The sequence below is a fragment of the Doryrhamphus excisus genome, chromosome 8 (genome assembly GCF_030265055.1).
Source record: "Doryrhamphus excisus isolate RoL2022-K1 chromosome 8, RoL_Dexc_1.0, whole genome shotgun sequence".
Lineage (NCBI taxonomy): Eukaryota > Metazoa > Chordata > Actinopteri > Syngnathiformes > Syngnathidae > Doryrhamphus > Doryrhamphus excisus.
The window spans coordinates 6,520,926-6,538,682 of NC_080473.1; the positions used below are offsets into that span (position 1 = coordinate 6,520,926).

At 42.1% G+C, this 17,757-nt stretch overlaps 1 protein-coding gene and 1 long non-coding RNA gene across 3 annotated transcripts in view; one reads left to right on the top strand and one right to left on the bottom strand.

The window, feature by feature from the left end:
* Positions 1–802: 802 nt before the first annotated feature.
* Positions 803–7,173, bottom strand: LOC131134479 (uncharacterized). The gene is made up of 3 exons (XR_009131403.1): positions 7,106–7,173; positions 3,110–3,227; positions 803–1,225 (listed from the first exon to the last, which is right to left on the bottom strand). It is a non-coding gene; the product is annotated as an uncharacterized LOC131134479 (long non-coding RNA).
* esamb (endothelial cell adhesion molecule b) overlaps positions 6,839–17,757 on the top strand; it is a 49,724-nt gene continuing 38,805 nt past the window's right edge. For both annotated transcript variants that reach the window (XM_058079798.1, XM_058079800.1), the window contains exon 1: positions 6,839–7,249. In XM_058079798.1, coding sequence (XP_057935781.1) covers positions 7,195–7,249 — 55 coding nt within the window. In that variant the 5' untranslated portion in view covers positions 6,839–7,194. The remainder of the gene's footprint in view (positions 7,250–17,757) is intronic.

The window sequence follows — 17,757 nt, forward strand, 5'->3', positions numbered from 1 at the left end:
TTTCCTCCCACATTCCAAAAACATGCTAGGTTAATTGGCAACTAGGTATGAATGTGAGTGTGAATGGTTGTTTGTCTATATGTGCCCTGTGATTGGCTGGCCACTAGTGTACCCAGTGTGCCCCGCCTCTCGCCAAAGACAGCTGTGATAGGCTCCAGCAACGCTCGTGAGGAAAAGCGGTAGAAAATGAATGAATGAATTATAGTACACAGACACTATTTCACACCTGAATGTTAAAAAGCACATGAAGGCTCCTGTGTTTTTTAAGATTATTTTATTTGTATTATTCTGTCGTGAACTTGAATGACAGCTATGAATGTTTAAAACTTTATTTCAAGCAATGCCACACATTTAACTTTCATTATTTCTCATGGAAAATAGTTTCTAGGTTCCACTGTGTGTGCGCCCCCGATAAAAGCTGACGTTGGTCTAATGAGCTACTTGTGGGCGAGTGCTAATTGGCACACTGTCCAGAATGGGGGGGGCCCGAGGTGTTGACCTATACTGAGACCCCTTCAGTACATTTCAGAGGTACAAAGGACACCTTCAGCCGGTGAAATGGACGGTAGAGTTTATTTATAGTGTCCCTGTGGTACAGAGAGACGTTTGCATTTGGCTTCTTAGCCTTTTAGGAGCAGCGCCAGCAGAGGGGGGCAAAGCGTGGCTTCTTCATTGCACTTAATTGTCCGACTTGTTTGCAGTGAGCCGTGCACGGGCCTGCTCGAGGAGCCCTGCTGTAGGAGCCCTGCTGGAGGAGCCCCGCTCTATCTGATAAGCTGACATAATGAGCCTGAATGAGGCTGCTTGCAGGACATTTGAGTGGATTTGACACCGCTCTTCCTCTCATCGGACTTCCATGAAGTTTGCTCCTCTCCGCCAAAGCTCCAACTTTGTATTCTATTTATAAAGAAGCACAATAAATCCTGGGTTTTTGTCAAATTTTAGTCCCAATTAGCAGGAAAACACACAAATATCCATTATTGATGAAGGCCAGCAGGCTTTTGTCTAGCAATGCTGCCTTAAGTGAAATGTCTGGGGGAAAGTAGATGTGCGGGAGTTGAAGAAAACTTTATAGTAATTACAAATTCTGTATTCATTATTAAAAGGTGTATATGATGAATATTAATCAAACAAATGCCTGGAGAGAGTGTGAAGATTTGTGTCTCAGTATGGCATCCTCCCCTGGCACAGAGGTAACACAGGAGTCGCCCACAAAGTGATAACTCTGCAAAACAAAACAATAAAAAAAACAGCATGTCTTTCTCATTTAGGTCAGTTTGAAATGCTATGCTAACACACAGCTGACTGAGGCTAATAAAAGCACACCAATTTGGCTACTGCTAATGAGAGCTAACAGCTGCTAACAGACTTGAATCTTGATTACTAATAGTTCATAGGTGCTAATTTGCACAGCAAGGTATGAAACTATCATACTGTATTAGAATTGCTAATAGTAGATAAGAGGCTAACTCACTACGACCAAGATAAAGGATGCTAACTAAAGGTGAAATCAGTGCTAATGTGAGCTAACAAAAGTTACATCACTTTGAACATGAGGTCAAATGTGCTAATTAGCACAGCAATTACAGTAGCAATGTCAGAAACACTCATTAGCGAGGATTACTCGTTAATAAAAGGCTAACAGGCTGCTGCTGTGGGAGCTAATAGATGCTAACAGAGTTTAAATCTTGATTAATAAAAGCTCATATGTGCTACTTTGCATAGCAAGATGTGAACTAATACTATATTGGTATTGCTAATACAAAGATAAGAGGCTAACCCACTACTACTAGGCTCAAAATGCTAACTAATAGCTAAATCACTGCTAATGTCGGCTAACATAAGTTAAATCATTTTGAATACGAGGTAATATGTTGAAATTAGCATAGCAAGTACATTGTCAGAAACACTCATTAGCGAGATTTTAACCCATTAATACAAAAATAAGCAATGAGGCGGAGGATTATACTCATTAATAAAGGATTACATGTTTTTTTGTGTCTTTTAGTTATTTCTTTTTACTTTAATTGGTTTTATTTTTTATACTTTTATTGCTTTGCTTCTTGTTTTTAATATTTTAATATCTATTTTACTATTTTATTTCTTATTTGATCTTTTAGTTTTGGATTAAATTCAATTTGTACCTTTATTTATTGTATTTTATTTGGACTTTTTATTTTACTAGTCTGTGCAGCACTTTGGAAACTCTATTTATAAAATGTGCTACATAAATAAAGTGGAAGTGGAAATCTTCCACAAAAGAGTGCAGGTATACCCTGGCATGCCCATATAAGGACGTCCGGTTCCATGTGACATCACAGGGAGACAGTGTTAGAAAAAACTCTCTGAAACTGAGTGTTCAGAGCCTTCTGCGCTAACCTCATTATCTGAAACTTTGGCATCGTTACAGGTTACTGCTAATGAACACTAATAGATGCTAATTGAGGTTAAATCTGCATTGGTGCTAATTTGTGTCACAAGATATGAACTAATACTGTGTTAGCATTGTGAATACAAAGATAATCTTTGTCAATACAGGACTGACAGATGCTAACTTAAGTCCAAATGTACCTCTAATTAGGTCTAAATGCTAATTAGTGAAATTTAATGCATTTTAGCATTGTTAAGACAGAGGCTGAGGCGAATTCGCCGCTAATGGAGATGAACTCATTGCTGGAGACATTCTAACTTGTAGCTTTAAACCACATTTGCATAAAACAGCAGGGAAACTTGAAAAGACATCACATGTCGTCTTGTTTTGTTGGATTTGGAATTGTGTGCTGAGATGATTTCCAAAATTATCCATCTGGTGTTTGCGCAAATTGAGGAGGAGAAAAAAAAAACATCTCAAATTGTTCGGCAGCTGATTGCTTGGTACAAATAGACTGTCTTGTAATTGCCACTTGTACTTGGGAGCCCATTTTGTCTCAGCCTTTTTTTCACTGCCTCAGTCTCTTGTCCTCATCTACACGTTTTTAATGACATTTCTCTGGGAGTGTTCTAGTTGCTGCTGTGTCTTTGTGTCCTGTTGAAGAATTTAATGTCTGTCCCTGTAATACAATGTGACCACAATGAACCAAATCATCTCATTAGGCGACATAATACTTACACTCATACTTTGATGCCCAGTTGGGGGTGAGGGCGACCTCTGCTGGCTGAGTGCAATCACTGCAACTCTCATTGCGGCCAGCAAACCGGGGCCTACATGCCAGGGGCGTCACTAGGTTCTGGATATGCATAGGATATAAATGAATGTAGTAGACATTCAAAAAAGTCCAAAAAAATCAAAATATCCAAAAAACAATTAAGGAACAAGAACCGGGATATAACTTTCCCACTTTTGGACAGATTTAGTAGAGATACTCAATTGTTTTAGGCCACCATTAAATTTACACAAGTACACACAATCTACACTGCAAAACCAGTGTACAGTGATCAATGATATAATAATCATTATTATATTATTACCCTATAATTATTACTATCATCATTATTATTCTTCTGATTATATGCTAGTATGAGCCTGCTTATTGGCTTGCTTATTAGCCTGCTTTTGCCCTATTATATGAAATTTGTCAGAGATTTTTTTTGTAAAAAAAATTGTAATAAAAAAACATTTTAATCAAATTATTTAGGGGGGCTCGAGAACATTTTAATTTAATTTAATTTAATGACACCACTGCTACATGCTAACCACTCGAACACTATGCAGATGCTAATTAAAGTCTACATCATAGCTAACGAAAGCTAACTGATGCTAGCTGTATTTTGTTATAAAATTCTTATTTCAATGATGTTATTATCCTATGTTAAATATTTCCATTTTATATTTGCTGGTAAGCCCGTGTTCACACTTCTCCAACAGGAAGTTACCAAGCATGCCTTGTGGGTCCTTATGAATCCTTATGAAATAGATTTGTTTTGCAGATTATTATGCTTTTATTTTGTCCTAGGGTGCGGATCCTAACCCCCGCAATGAGCTGTGATCGTCTGTATAATATCATAACAATATATTGTAAATATAATATAAATATCAGTCTTTTGAATTCTGCTAGTCATTTCCCAAGCGATCCCAGACCACAACATAGACAAGGTACTCCAAGTGGGAATTAGTCACTGTGTTAAATGTTGGCAAGTCCTGAGTCAAGCTTGAAAAGATCAACACTGCCAATATTCATGTGTGGGTGTGGATTTTTTTTTCACTTAGTAGGCGTCAAAGTTTTCACACGTTCCATACAAGTGTCACTTTGAATTCACCATGAGCCAACTACTGCCTTTCCGAATATATTTATCCTGACGCAACGCTGCCTTCTTTACATTATTAATGTTACATTACTGTTATGCCATTTGAATGTGCTAAATGGCAGCCTTGTGGAACCTAAATGAGCTTATCAGCCAATAGCAGATAGCGGCAAGCTATGCCAAAACACTTTCAGACTTGAGGTTCAACCCAAATGCTTTAACTGCTATAAATATGAATGTTGAATCTGCTGTTATAATTATAAAAGCACTACATTTAGCATCTACCGTGAATGCCAGCAATGACAAGTCATTGGTGGTGTAGTTCCTAACAATGGCCGCTAGATGGCGGAAAACAATCAGCAGACATTCAATAAAAATGAAAAGAAAACATAACGAAAATAAAAGTAGAGCTTCCCTTGCAGTAACATTGCACTCTAACTGTGCAAAATGACTCCAAAGTGCAAGAGACGGGACATTTTCATGACACAAAAAGCCCCCGCGGAGAAGACACCCACCAGCTGGCAGCGAGATAACATTAAAGCAAACTTTGACAATGGATGCATTCAGGATGGCTGCAGGGGCGGATCTGCTCATGAAGGAACCTGCTAAGACTTGCACAAATGTGACAGACAGTGGAATAAAATGTGACAAAAATATCTTTTTTGAAGTTGAGCTGAGATTTCCAGAGGGGCGTTGTTTAAAAGCATATCAGGGCATTATTCATGCTGGATTTGGAACCCACCACTTTCAACCAGGGGTGGATACACTTAGAAGGTCCCATATTAGGGTGTTTTTCATTCAAGTATCGCTAGTAATGGTACTGGAATTTGGACGGTTTGAGTTGGTTTTTCATAGGCCCTATTGGGGCCGCGTTCTTTTGTGTGTCTGTAGCTTTAATGCTAATGAGTTGTTTGTCCACGCCCATCTCAGGTCTCCAGCAGGGTGTGTGGCTCCTGGAAGCATGACCATGAACTTCATCAACTTTTTGACAGAAACACTAATCCATCTTTTTGAAAAAAAATAAAAAACAAAACAAAAACAACAGTAGCAAAAACGGAAAAATCAGCAGCGATTTTACAAAAATAAGGTCAGATAAAATTTATTTAAAAATTTAAAAAATAATTTAAAAATTAATTTAAAAATTAAGAAATTAATTTAAAAAAATTAAAATTAAGAGAAAATAGTTGGGAATATTAGAAAGATATTACATAAGATATCTTTCTGAAAAGTAGTAATATAATGAGGAACAAACAAAATGAATAAAATTGACATTTTTGGAAAATTAGTTAGTGGAAAAAGTGACAGTGATACGAGAATAAAGTCAAAATACTATGGGAATAAAGTAGGCGTGTCCGATAATTATTGGTATACCAATTCTCATCGGCCCAGATAAATAAGTTCTGTCACTTAATTAGAGGGGCGACACGGTGTAAGAGTGGTTAGTGTGCAGGCTGCGTAGCGAGAATACCTGGGTTCGATTCTCCGCTTTTCGTTTTCTCCGCTTTCTTCCCCCATTCCAAAAACGTGTTAGCTCCATTGGCCACTCCAAATCGTCCATAAGGAACCTACTGTAAGTCTGCACTTGTCTGATGTAACAGATGCTATCTGTCACTTAAAACAGCGTAACAAAGGCTATAGCATCACTGGCATAGCTAGGTGCTAACGTTACACTCACATCAGCAGCAACATCATGCTACGTTAGCCTATTTGCTGCAGAACAAAAATAGAATCAGAGTCAAGTTAACCCCCACGTTTGATGGAGTCTTGACAGAGCCGCGTGCTTTTTAGATGCATAGCGAAGCCTGCTTTTCTTTTTTCTATTCTTGTTAATAAAAACATTCCCAAACCTTTAATGTACATGTGCGTGTGCAGAGCAGCCATTGGGTAAAAAATACACATTTGAAATAAGACTGCATGGCTATTTCGGGGTGTTCGTCCCGTCAGGTGCATTATAATTCAAGCAGTAACACGAGACAGCACTCACACACGTTACACAACGTAACGTGAACACGGTGACAATAAACACAGAAGACAAGGGGCCGAGCAGATTCCACGAGAGGAGAAACCATATGAATAAGTTATCATGGACGCTCAGGAAAACACACACACACACATCGAGGCGTCTCACGTGTGTGTCGCTCAGGTGAGAACGCTGTTGGAAACACACACTGCTTCATATCATGGGATGAAGCCATTATGTCCCATTAAAAATGCAGCGGCTCCATCGGTATTGCACCTGACTGAAGCTGCAGTTATCTGTATTTATTGAATACAGTATTGCTCATTCTATAAAGACAGTAATTCAATGATGTATACAGTATATACAAGGGGTGTCCAAAGTGCAGCTTGGGGGCCTTTTGCAGGAAATTTACAAGAAAAAAGTTGAAATAGCAACAACAAATAAGACAAAAACAGCTGTTATTTTACAGAGATAAAGTCAAAATATTAATAGAAAAAAGTTGAGATTTTTATAACTAAAATAAACATGTCACATGATGATGGTAAATGGTATATTTTAGTCACGTAGAGTTGAAATATGAACATCTAAGTTGTGCTGCATGTGCGAGCCGCCAGAGGGCGACCGAGAACCAAACCGTGCTGGTTTCAAGAAGACGCGTCCACGCACACTCCACTAGTGTGCAAAAGCTTGGCAGCACAAGTCAAGCAGGGCGAGTTGATTGGTGGTGTGAGCGGCGAGAGGGGGGGGAGAGGTAAAAGCAGGGACTCGCACACGGGCTTTGGCCAAGAAAAGTGACGGTCGGCGGGGAGCCGTGCCATGTCAGCCGCCGGGTGGATCGACGCAAACATGAGAGAAAGCTTCCTTTTTGACTGCACGCCGTGCGGCTCCGGGAGCGGACCTTACCTGAACAATCCAGCCGGAGGAGTGTGAGTGTGTGCGAGTCAACTTTGAAGACTAGTTTGTTGATTCCCTGCTTGCTTGGATGTGGCGCCATGGAGAGTCAATCAAGACTAAGAGCCTTGTTGATGTTCCTGTGGATTTTTCAAGGTAAGACCGTGAACACCTTCTCTTCTTTCTGTCAACTACTCCTGAAGCCAAGGTCAAACATACTCTTTTGGCAATCCTACTTTAGTAGTCAATTTTGCAATGACATTTGTCATAATTGCACCTGAACAAAGACGGTGTTCAATAAGTTTACAATGTATTTGCATCAATGTGCACAAAGTGAGCCCTGGTGCCTTGCTCGAGGGCGTGCCTTTTTACCTGTTGGGCTGATTGGAGACTCTAAATCAGGGGTGTCCAAACCGTTTCTAGCGAAAGCTGCATCTATAAAAATCAAGGGGTGCGTGGAACATTTTATAATATTAGTCATTTTGTTGGAGCCAACGGAGGTGACAAAGTGTAACAGATCTCACAGGGGTGGCCTTCCAGGACCAACAGCCAATGGCAGACAAGTATATTATTTGATATGCTCATAATAATGTCTATGTTTGACCCCCACCTCAACCTCCTGCTAGCTTGACTTTGACGTTGGGACATTTTGGATCAGCATTTGCAATAAAAGTGACTATATATTCCTGTTAGTGAACTTTTCCTTAAAAATAAAAAAAAAAATCTTGAAATATTCTTTATATTTTAATATTATTCTTGTAAAATTACAGCCGTGTTTTGTTGTTTACAATTTCTGTTGCTTTTTTAAAGATTCCAACGATTTAAAATTTCTTCTGTAAATTTTGTTGTCATAATTAGGATTTTTTTCTCATATCATTGTTGCTTTTCCTCAACCAAATTTTATTTAAGAATTTTATTCAAGTATTTTTTTAAATATATATTTAATTTTTAATATTTTATGTAATAATTTTATTTTTTTGGTGGTAATATTAAGACTTCTTTCCCCATCATTAAAAAAAATAAATATTCCAACTTCATGCTGCCAAAGTATGTTATTTTTTTCATAATACCACAACATTATTCTCTTAAAATTCCAACTTAAATCTTTTTTTTTTTTTAGATATTTAGGCTTCATTCTTCTAAAATGAATGCAGTTTTTTCCATTTTTGCTGTTTTTTTGTGTTCTTGCCATGGGCTAATCAAAAACCAAGCTGGGGCTACAAATGTCCCCCGGGCCGCAGTTTGGACACCCCTGATCCACACTGTGGCTGAGCCACCACAGCAGGGTGTATTCACCTCCATAGGAGATGGATGGTCCGCATGGCCTTGAATCGGCTACTTCAGGGTCGGTAGCGGACTAAAATGGTGAACTGAGGGAATAAACACGGAGATTCCCGACCAACCACGGTATTCCGTGGATGGTCCGTGTATGGTATGCACCTGCCATGTATTTTTCTGCATGTAAAGCCACTCCACTAGCGTACCTGTGCAGCAGATGCATCCATTCCCCTTGAAGTCGGCTGCAGGAGATGTCAGGAAGCGGGAATGTGCACTTACTTCTCTACTTTTTGGAAAGTCAAATGAAACAAGCACGCTGACAATTTCATTTTTTTTTGCTTTGAATTCCACCGTGGTTGTGCCGCCTGTGTTTTTAACTCGAGAGGGGGGGGGTCCTGCTTTTAAGCAGAGCACTTCTTCATCTTAAGAGGGCATAATGTTGTCTACCCACGGTTGAATGCTCCAAAAATGTATTTCAAGGAAGTCGAACGATGTTACTTTATTGTCCCCGGTGAGCTGCGGAATGACATCAAAGCAGAGATTTACCTGAAAGAGCAGAAATCCCAGCTTGCTCACATGACTTATTTACCATGGAGGGCACGCGGGCTCACGTCTGCATGTGGCCATGACGAGACAGTGAATGAACCAACAAAGAACCGTCTTATGAGTCCATATTAGTTGCACGTGCACACATTAAATGATGAGATTAATTCCCCTCGGTCTCCAAGCTGCTCATTTGGTGTATAATTCAGACGCTTCTCAGCCGAACCCTGAAGGCTCCTCAAACTTTGCCGCTCTGCTTTTTGTCAAGCAAGCACTGCATCTTCACCACGCTTTTCACTTGATCAGGTGACCTGTTTTGGTGAGAGAATTGCTGAATGGCTCCACGAAAACACCTGCATCGCCTCCTCCAGGGACCGTACGCTACCTTTATTGGATGTATAGACATGATGTATGGGCTATGAGGCTCCGGAATAACAAGAACAGGATGTCTCCTTGGGGGCAGAGGCGTTATAGACATACTGCAAGATGATGAAATGCTACTTTAACATCTCCGGTGTGGGAATAATACATTTTACCAGACTCATTTAAACACCACACCTGCAATATCTGGTTAGCTTGGACATAAGGAAATATGTCAGAGGGACCAAAGCTCTGTTTTGGCACTCAGTTTATTGTTGTGATTGTGGATGGAGTGTGTAGTTTTAGACCCAGCTTTCGGCATGATATGTTTGTTACAGCATCAGTGGAAGCATTAGCATCTTTGTTTATGGTATTACACCGTAGCCATACATCCTTTCATTAATGACCAAGCCTGCTCAAAGTTTCTATTGACTGTATGGAATGGATCTGGAACTCATAGTTATTTTGGTCCATTAATCTTAAGCTTATTGTTTGGATTCATCCTGGTCCTAGGCTAGGTTTGTTTAAACTGAACATTAAAAGACACAGAGGGCCACTTTAATATTATTAGACATTTTTTTTACATTTTGTAAAAAGGCTAAAAAATAGTTATATATACAAATCCCTTGTTTATTGCTTACTGTGATAATTTAATTTCCTAATTTATAAATGGAATATTTTCATAGTTATAGCAGAGACCTGTTTGACTTTCTAAGGACAGTTTTTAACGTTGTTAGAGCCCTCTAAACATATAAATAACACCCCATTAGGGCTGGGCAATATATCATTCATTCTTTCATTCATTCATTTTCTACCACTTATCCTCACGAGGGTCGTAGGGGGGTGCTGGAGCCTATCCCAGCTGTCTTTGGGCGAGAGGCGGGGTACACCCTGGACTGGTCGCCAGCCAATCACAGGGCACATATAGACAAACAACCATTCACACTCACATTCATACCTATGGACCATTTGGAGTCCAATTAACCTAGCATGTTTTTGGAATGTGGGAGGAAACCGGAGTACCCGGAGAAAACCCACGCAAGATGGCACAGAGGTGGCTGAGGGTGGAATTGAACCCTGGTCTCGTAGCTGTGAGGTCTGCGCGCTGGGCAATATATCAATATTTTTGAAATATGTATTTATTTTAATCTTACCCATAACAAGTCAGTACGGACTGGATTTGTGCTGTTCTCTTATCTTGACACGGAGGTCCGTCTCACCCTTGCCCTGTTTTACAGAGTGCGATCTAAACGAAAACGTTTCGAAATTACTCATTGCACTCGGTCACATTGACAGACGCTGAGGGTCTGTAGCGTCTGTAGCATCGTCAGGAGCACTTCCTGTCTCTCAGCATGATTTGCTGTACTGTTCTTGTAAATGTTTGGAGCTCACATACTGGAGTCTGTTGTTATCCACGGATGGCATTGCGGTGTGATGCTTCAGCTCTTCAATTACCCCATGAGTAGGATTGGACCCCCCTCTGCTGTCCTCAGACCATCGCGCTGACATTCCAAGAATATTTTATAATCATTAACACCTTTGATCATGTGCCAGTTGAATATGCGCATTATATCACAAGAAGGATAGCTGAAGGTGGTGACAAGGTGACTCGGCCCTTTAAGACGTAGACTTAGTGCAGCTTTAGTATTCCCTGCCTCTTGTAGCAACGCTGTTCCTTTTGGCTGCAGCTACCAAGATGTTGTCGTACCCTCAAGCTGATTGTGTTCAGGAGCAAAATACTCCTTGTGTTTGCCGTCCTGGCGGAACCACATTATTACGGAGCTGAGGGTCATCTCATCTCATCATGTAGGGCTTCATTAGCTCAAGCAGGAATTAGGCCGTGGCGTCCCAGCAACGGAACAAGCCGTGTTCCCAGCAGGACGGTGCTATTAATTCAGGCCCACCTAGTACATTACTTGGGCAGGCTGTTCTATTTGAGTACAAACTCAAACGCAAAAATGGAAATACAGTGGAATGTCGTTCCCTACGTCGGCAAAGTGAGTGCATGTAGGTGTGTGGCAAAATATCAATACGGTGAACAGGCATGGGCCGGTTACCGGATTCAGGGTATACCATGGTATGAAAACGTCAGGGTTTCAAACCCACTGAAATAGGCATAAGAGAAAGAGTTATTCCTCACGGTGAGAACTGGCTCTGATGTGCTGAAACCACGGCATGAGGCTTGTTGGCAAAAGTCGACAACTTAGCCATTGTTCTACATTGTTGAGTTTTTAAACGCAAACAGTAAATTCACAAAAATGACATTTGGCGGCTCCTATAATGAACTAGCTCTCGCTCTTCAGTCCCATTTTCAGAAATTACGTCATTATCACACCTCTCAGCTCCACAAACATTTTGGTCGTTTAGATTTGGTGTACTTCAAAGACATGAGACGTCGTGTTTCCATCATTTTACACTATTTGCACTTTCTTTAACTGATGCACCTGTTAGGAATGAATGTTTTCCACTCCGTACGATAGGGCTGGGAGATATGGACCAAAACCAAATTTAATATATATATTTATCCAGCAACCTTTATACCGTCTTTTTCGCGCCTTGACATCAGTGAGCGAATGCCAGAGTATGAGATGGACAGGTTTATTGATGCAGTGTCTGCAGTTATGGCGTTGCCGTCCCCGGTCGATCTACGTTCCTGCCCTCAGCTATGGTCATGAGCTTTGTGTAAAAAGAATGAGATGGCGTGTTTGGTACACGTGTTTGAGATGAACTACCTAAGTCGGGTGGCTGTACTCACCCTGAGAGATGAGGAGGGTGAGGAGTCATCTGGGAGGTTGCTGTTCCTTCACATGGAGAAGAGCCAGTTGAGGTGACTCAGGCACGGAGTCCAGACTGGTGAGGTGTTCTGGGTATTCCCAGCTCGGAGGAGGCCCTGGGGCAGAGACACTGGACAGATTAGCGTCTCCTTGGCCTGGCAAAACCTCAGTGTCCTCTCAGTGGATTTGGGTGAGGTGGTCGGGGACCTGGAAGTCTGGACTTCCCAACTTGGACTGCTGCCTCGGTGACCCGGACCTGGATAAGTAGAAGAAGATAGTGGATGTTTTGTTGTGTCGAAGTCATGTCAGGAACGTGTTTCTCTGAATCCCCTCTGCAGTCTAATAAGCCGGCAACATTGAAATGAAACATGATGGGCCATTATTCTTCCGTCAGTGGCACATGGCATGCTACGACGATGCCACCACACGGTGCATCTTTATTGAGCACCGTCCGTCTCGCTCTGCCTCAGACGACTGAATTAGCTCCTCTTCCTATGTCATGCACGGCTGCGTTTGTTAGGCTGACACATACCTTAGTGCGGGGGTTTGATGAGGCAGCCTAATGGACCACAGTCGTCACACACACACACAAGACCCCCAAAGAGTTTTAAGATGCTGACTGCTAGCGGAAAATGCGAGGAATCCACTTGTACCGAAGTAGGCCAAATTTATTTGTAATTCTTTTATTCTCTCAGAACAGTTGCCACATGTGGACGGGACGACATTATTAGAGCTCATGTGACTTTAAGGGTGCGTTCAGGCCTGGCATTTTTAGTCTACCGCCATATTTAATGTCTTGATTCCATTCCGGAAGGTCCGAGTCAAACCAAAACCTCAGAGGCAAATCAGAAAATAATTAATCTATTCTAACCTAATTAGTGTTTATCACTGTAGTTAGATGAAGTCGTCAGTTTGTAGTCCTACAACTCTGTTAGCTTTGGGTGAGGTTGTTGGACGATGTATACAATAGACGTCCTCCAGTTGAGCCATGCCGTCATACGTCCATATATACAGTATGCTTCACTGAAACACTAAAGGGACCACCAAGTATCCAGACCAGAATACCAGACTGTCATTGTCAACACACCGTAAGAAACTCCGCAAAACACGCAACAAGCAACGGACGGGACACAATGCTTCTTCTCGTAAACGACATCTGAGGAGATGTCATTTTCCAAAAATGGCTTTGTCACAGTCTGCTGACTTCTGCTCCGCACTTACAAACATAATACGATTACATTTTGGCCGTAAACACTGAAGCCCATGCCCATTAGGTTCCCCGTGCACCCCCCCACCCACCGCCGCTTCCACCACCATCTTCGACTCGGAGGAGAATGTGACTCAAACCGCCGCCATCATTACATTCACACACCAATCAGCATTTTGTTATCCGAATCGCTCGCTTTGATGTTCGCTACAGTACACCGCATTAGCCATTTGCCATCCACGGCCCACACGTTATCTAACTGGCCTACAATGCTAATCAGCCAAGAGAATCTTTAGCGTGGGGCCACCAAAGCAAAAAAAAAAAAAAAACGGATGAAGAAAATGAAGAGGAGGCATCACGTGTACGCGTCATCATTACTGCCATTGCACTTCCCTTTTCCCCGACTTAACCCTTTAGGGACCCGGCATGGAACGTACTGGTCCTGTCTGATGTTTACATGAAGAGGAATTTGATGTCATTTGACATGAATCAAAGAAGTATTGAAGTATTAAACGCTCACAACTATCTAGACATGCCCATTAGCCCAACACGCATGTTGTTTTTGGAATGGGGGAGGAAACAGGAGAAAAGCCACGCCCACACATTATGAATAATTGTAATGTATTGTGTTGTTTATTGATTTATTGACCATCGTTATAGGCTTAGCTCCAGCGCACCCCCGGGACCCTAATGAGGATTACCTGAAAATGAACAAATGGCAAGGCGGCGACGGCCAGTTTGATCAATTTTATTATTATTTTTTTTTATTAAAAAAAAAGGTTTTATATGTATTTGAATACAAAAGTTTGTGTTCTAGGTGACATAGCTGTATTCACACCTATTATTACCCCTTTTTGTGTTTTTTCCCTTGTTGTTGGTTGTTGTTGTGTTTTGATTAATTACATTCCTGGAAGTGCCGTGGACCAATCAAAAACAAGCTTGCCGCTGCATATGGTGCCTCGGCAGCATTCTCCCATGGTTAACGTCACCTTTTATCATTCAACACAGCCAGAGTGGATAAGAGGCTTACATTTGACAGCCACGGTTTTTGGATCAATGGCGATGCCTTTGGACCATCGGCGAATTAACCCGTCTACCAATCAGAGTATGAAGACGATAACAAGGATTGTCTGTCTGCATGCAGTAAATGTGGACCTACGTTACCGCTCTGTGAGTTCATACATGGTAATTCACGGGTCTCCAACCAGCAGCTCATGAGCTACCAGTAGTTCCTAACCACATTTCAAGTAGCTCTCCAAAGGTTTCATTTTTTATCAACTCCTATACCGACAAAATTTGAAAGTGGGGTTCAGCGGTAGTCCAGAAGTCCTCGGGAGCGTTTAGGAGTGGCACCAATCGGAGGCCCGTGGGTGGAATAAAATAAAATGGACCGTTTTGGAAAGCCAGCTGGAATAGTTGCAGATACTGGAAGATCTAGAAAGTTTTCTGTGCGGGTTATCGTGTTTTAACTGCTCGATAGGAGACCACAACTCAATACAAAGGGACGAAAATCAGCATAATAGGCCCCATTTAACAATAAGTTCATTATTTCCACGGTATAGAACGTGGAACGGCAGAGGCTTTTGTGTATTGTGGTAGAAATGGAGATGCTTTAAGCTGGTTGTCATACAGTCGGCTGAGGCGTGATCATTGTTTAAATGTGGAGCTAATGCCGTCATTTGTGCACAAACACACACACACACACACACACAGTCACCATAGTGCTTGCAATCGTTAGTAAAGCTAACAACCACTTTCTCCTTAACCGTCAGCTCCTCGTCTCTTTTTACTCCCACTTGCTGCTGACATGTAAAGTTATTTTTTTGAAGGTTAGATGAATCAGTTGTGAGCATGGCTCACATGAAAATCTTGATGCGGCTAATGATGCGGCTGCCGGTCGCTCCGCTCGGACCACCGGTGAGACGAGACGCAGTCCACCTCGCTTTGCCTCCTCTTTTTATGGAAAGAGACGACCTGATATGTTTGGAGCTTCCGGGGTGATAAATGGTGGCTTTCAGCACAGAGCGTCATCATCATCATCATCATCATCATCACCCCCGGGTGTGGGTGGGGGTCGTGGTGATCTGAAGCAGGTGCACCTATAGAAAGTGACACATGTGGCTTACATTCCTTTTATAGGGAGAGAGACCTGTCATTCTAATCATCAGATTCCCACATATTCGCATCGGTCCTTATTATGCAAAAGGACTTATTAATGATGTTATAATAATATGTACCACGAGAGCCTGTTTATGAGCATAAAACATGAGAAAAATCAATCATCCTCACTTTTGAAAGAAATGGTCACTCTTGGAGTTCTAGCTCGTTCAAGGAAAAAAAACCTTCCTCGTGGACAAAATTAGATAACGGGGTTCGGCGGTAGTCCAGAAGTCCTCGGGAGCGCTTGGGTGTGGCACTAATCACAGCGAAGAGACATGATCCCGCTGCTGACCCGGTGCTAGCTAGATGAGCCCTCCCTATGTACACCACCACCACAAGGCTTCACTACACATCTTAAAGCCCATTCTGGAACGCTGCCATCCACAGTCCTGGAATATTAGTTGCAAACTGAATGACCTCTGTGCTTCATCCCGGTGCTGCTCCCATTTGTTCCTCTCATTCCTTCCAGCCAAGTTATTCTCTTTGAAATGAGAAAAGACGTACGCTAGCAATTGCTGAGGCTTTCTTTTATTATGATTACTTAAAGGACGCATGACAGTAAATCCTCTTTGATCTGAAAATGTTTGGCTTTTATTCCACGAGGAAGATGTATTTTTCTGGGTTAAAAAGGTGCTGGTATGTACAGAAATGAAATATATTTGACTTCAGTGGCGCAGGAGGGAAAATGGGCTGTCTGGGGGAGCGGATGAGGAGATTATTGTCTCGTTTGGCTGTTATAGTCGGGCAATAGAATGTTTTTCCCCCGCTGGCTGGATCTCCTGGCAGCTTATGATTGGTTACTTTCAAAATGTCAGATGATGCTAAGTTGCTGATTCCTTATATCGGGTGTGAGCAGCAGCTGGAATTGTCCTTAGTTTTTCTTCTAGAGGAGAAACCTGAGATTAGTATTCGCCGAGGGGTGAGAGGCAGGTTGTGCCTTTGGCCAGATGGAAGGGGAGGGATGGCGTGGCCAGATTAATGCTGTCATCTGGCTGCAGGTGTAACTCGGCGTTCCGGGCTCCAGGCATGGTCATGTGAGGCTAATGAAGGTCCCAGGGGTCAATCATCCGCTGGGGGAAGCGACTCGGTGCTCCAGATTCAAATGATCCCGACATGGAAGGCCTGCTGCTTACGTTACCTGTTTGGTGTTTATCATCGCAGCTGCGGAATCAATTTAGGCGGCGGTGTTGGTCACCGCCGCTGAAGCAAAGTGCCTTTGGGATTAATATCTTTGGGCGGTTGATGGCTCAGAAAAGACGGAAGGAAAAGCCATAGAGTGTTTTTATATTTGCAGTTCTCTGTCAAAGGCAGGAATAATTGGCTCATTGGGATGACTGCGACTTGGAGCTGGCCAGACTAATGACCCCCACCGCCGCTTGAAGTGACACCCCTTCCAGTGAGCCGCTCCACATGCCATTAGTGTGACCGTGGATGTTTGATAAGAAAAATGTCTCCTCAGTGTTGTCATTATATTAGCCTCCTCTGCTGCTGTATGGCTGCCAGGTGGGATTCATTATGGGCTGCGTCTTGATCGTCCCGTTGGCGGTGGAGAGAAAATGCAAGGGTTCATTCCTGCTGTTTTGCTAAAGGTGACTGCATTGCAAGACAACATCTCCATGCCGTAACATGGAGAGAAGGCTTAGCAGGCGTGAAATTGACCAGACATCAAAAAGTGGAAAAAAAAATTCTGATCAGAAGACCCGATAACAACATTGATCTCATTAAAAATCTTCCCTTACACCCTCCAATAACGCTAATCCGCGTTTTTTCCACATCCGTGATTCAGCCATTAGAATGGGATTAGTTCCACCAGGGTGTGACGATTATTTTAATCATCACTTGATCCACTTATTTTATTTCTGCCCTGCCAGATTAGCCTTTTGCATGATATTCTTCTGGGTGACCACTTACACCACCGCACCTTCTTGTCTGCCTTCCCCCAAAAACAACACAAACTATGTTTCCAGTCTAAAATAATAAAGATGATACAAATCTCTGCCAGGACCAAAACATCACCAAGGGATGGGCATGACCGCATCCGGTAGCGCTATCAGGTTCTGATTCTGGACTATAAGCCGCTACTTTTTTCACAAACTTTTAACCCTGCGGCTTATTCAGTGATGCGGCCAATTTATGTAATTTTTCAAACGGCCGCCAGGGGCTCTCGAGTAGAAAAGGTAAGCTTAAGACCGGTGGAATATATGCGTCGAGGAAGACTGCAACTTCTTGTTTTGTGCATAAATGGACAATGACTTTGATGGCTTCAGTTCAAAGGAGGAAGATAAAGACGGCTTACCGTGATTTTTAACCAGTATGTTCTTTTACCAGACCTGTTATACTGT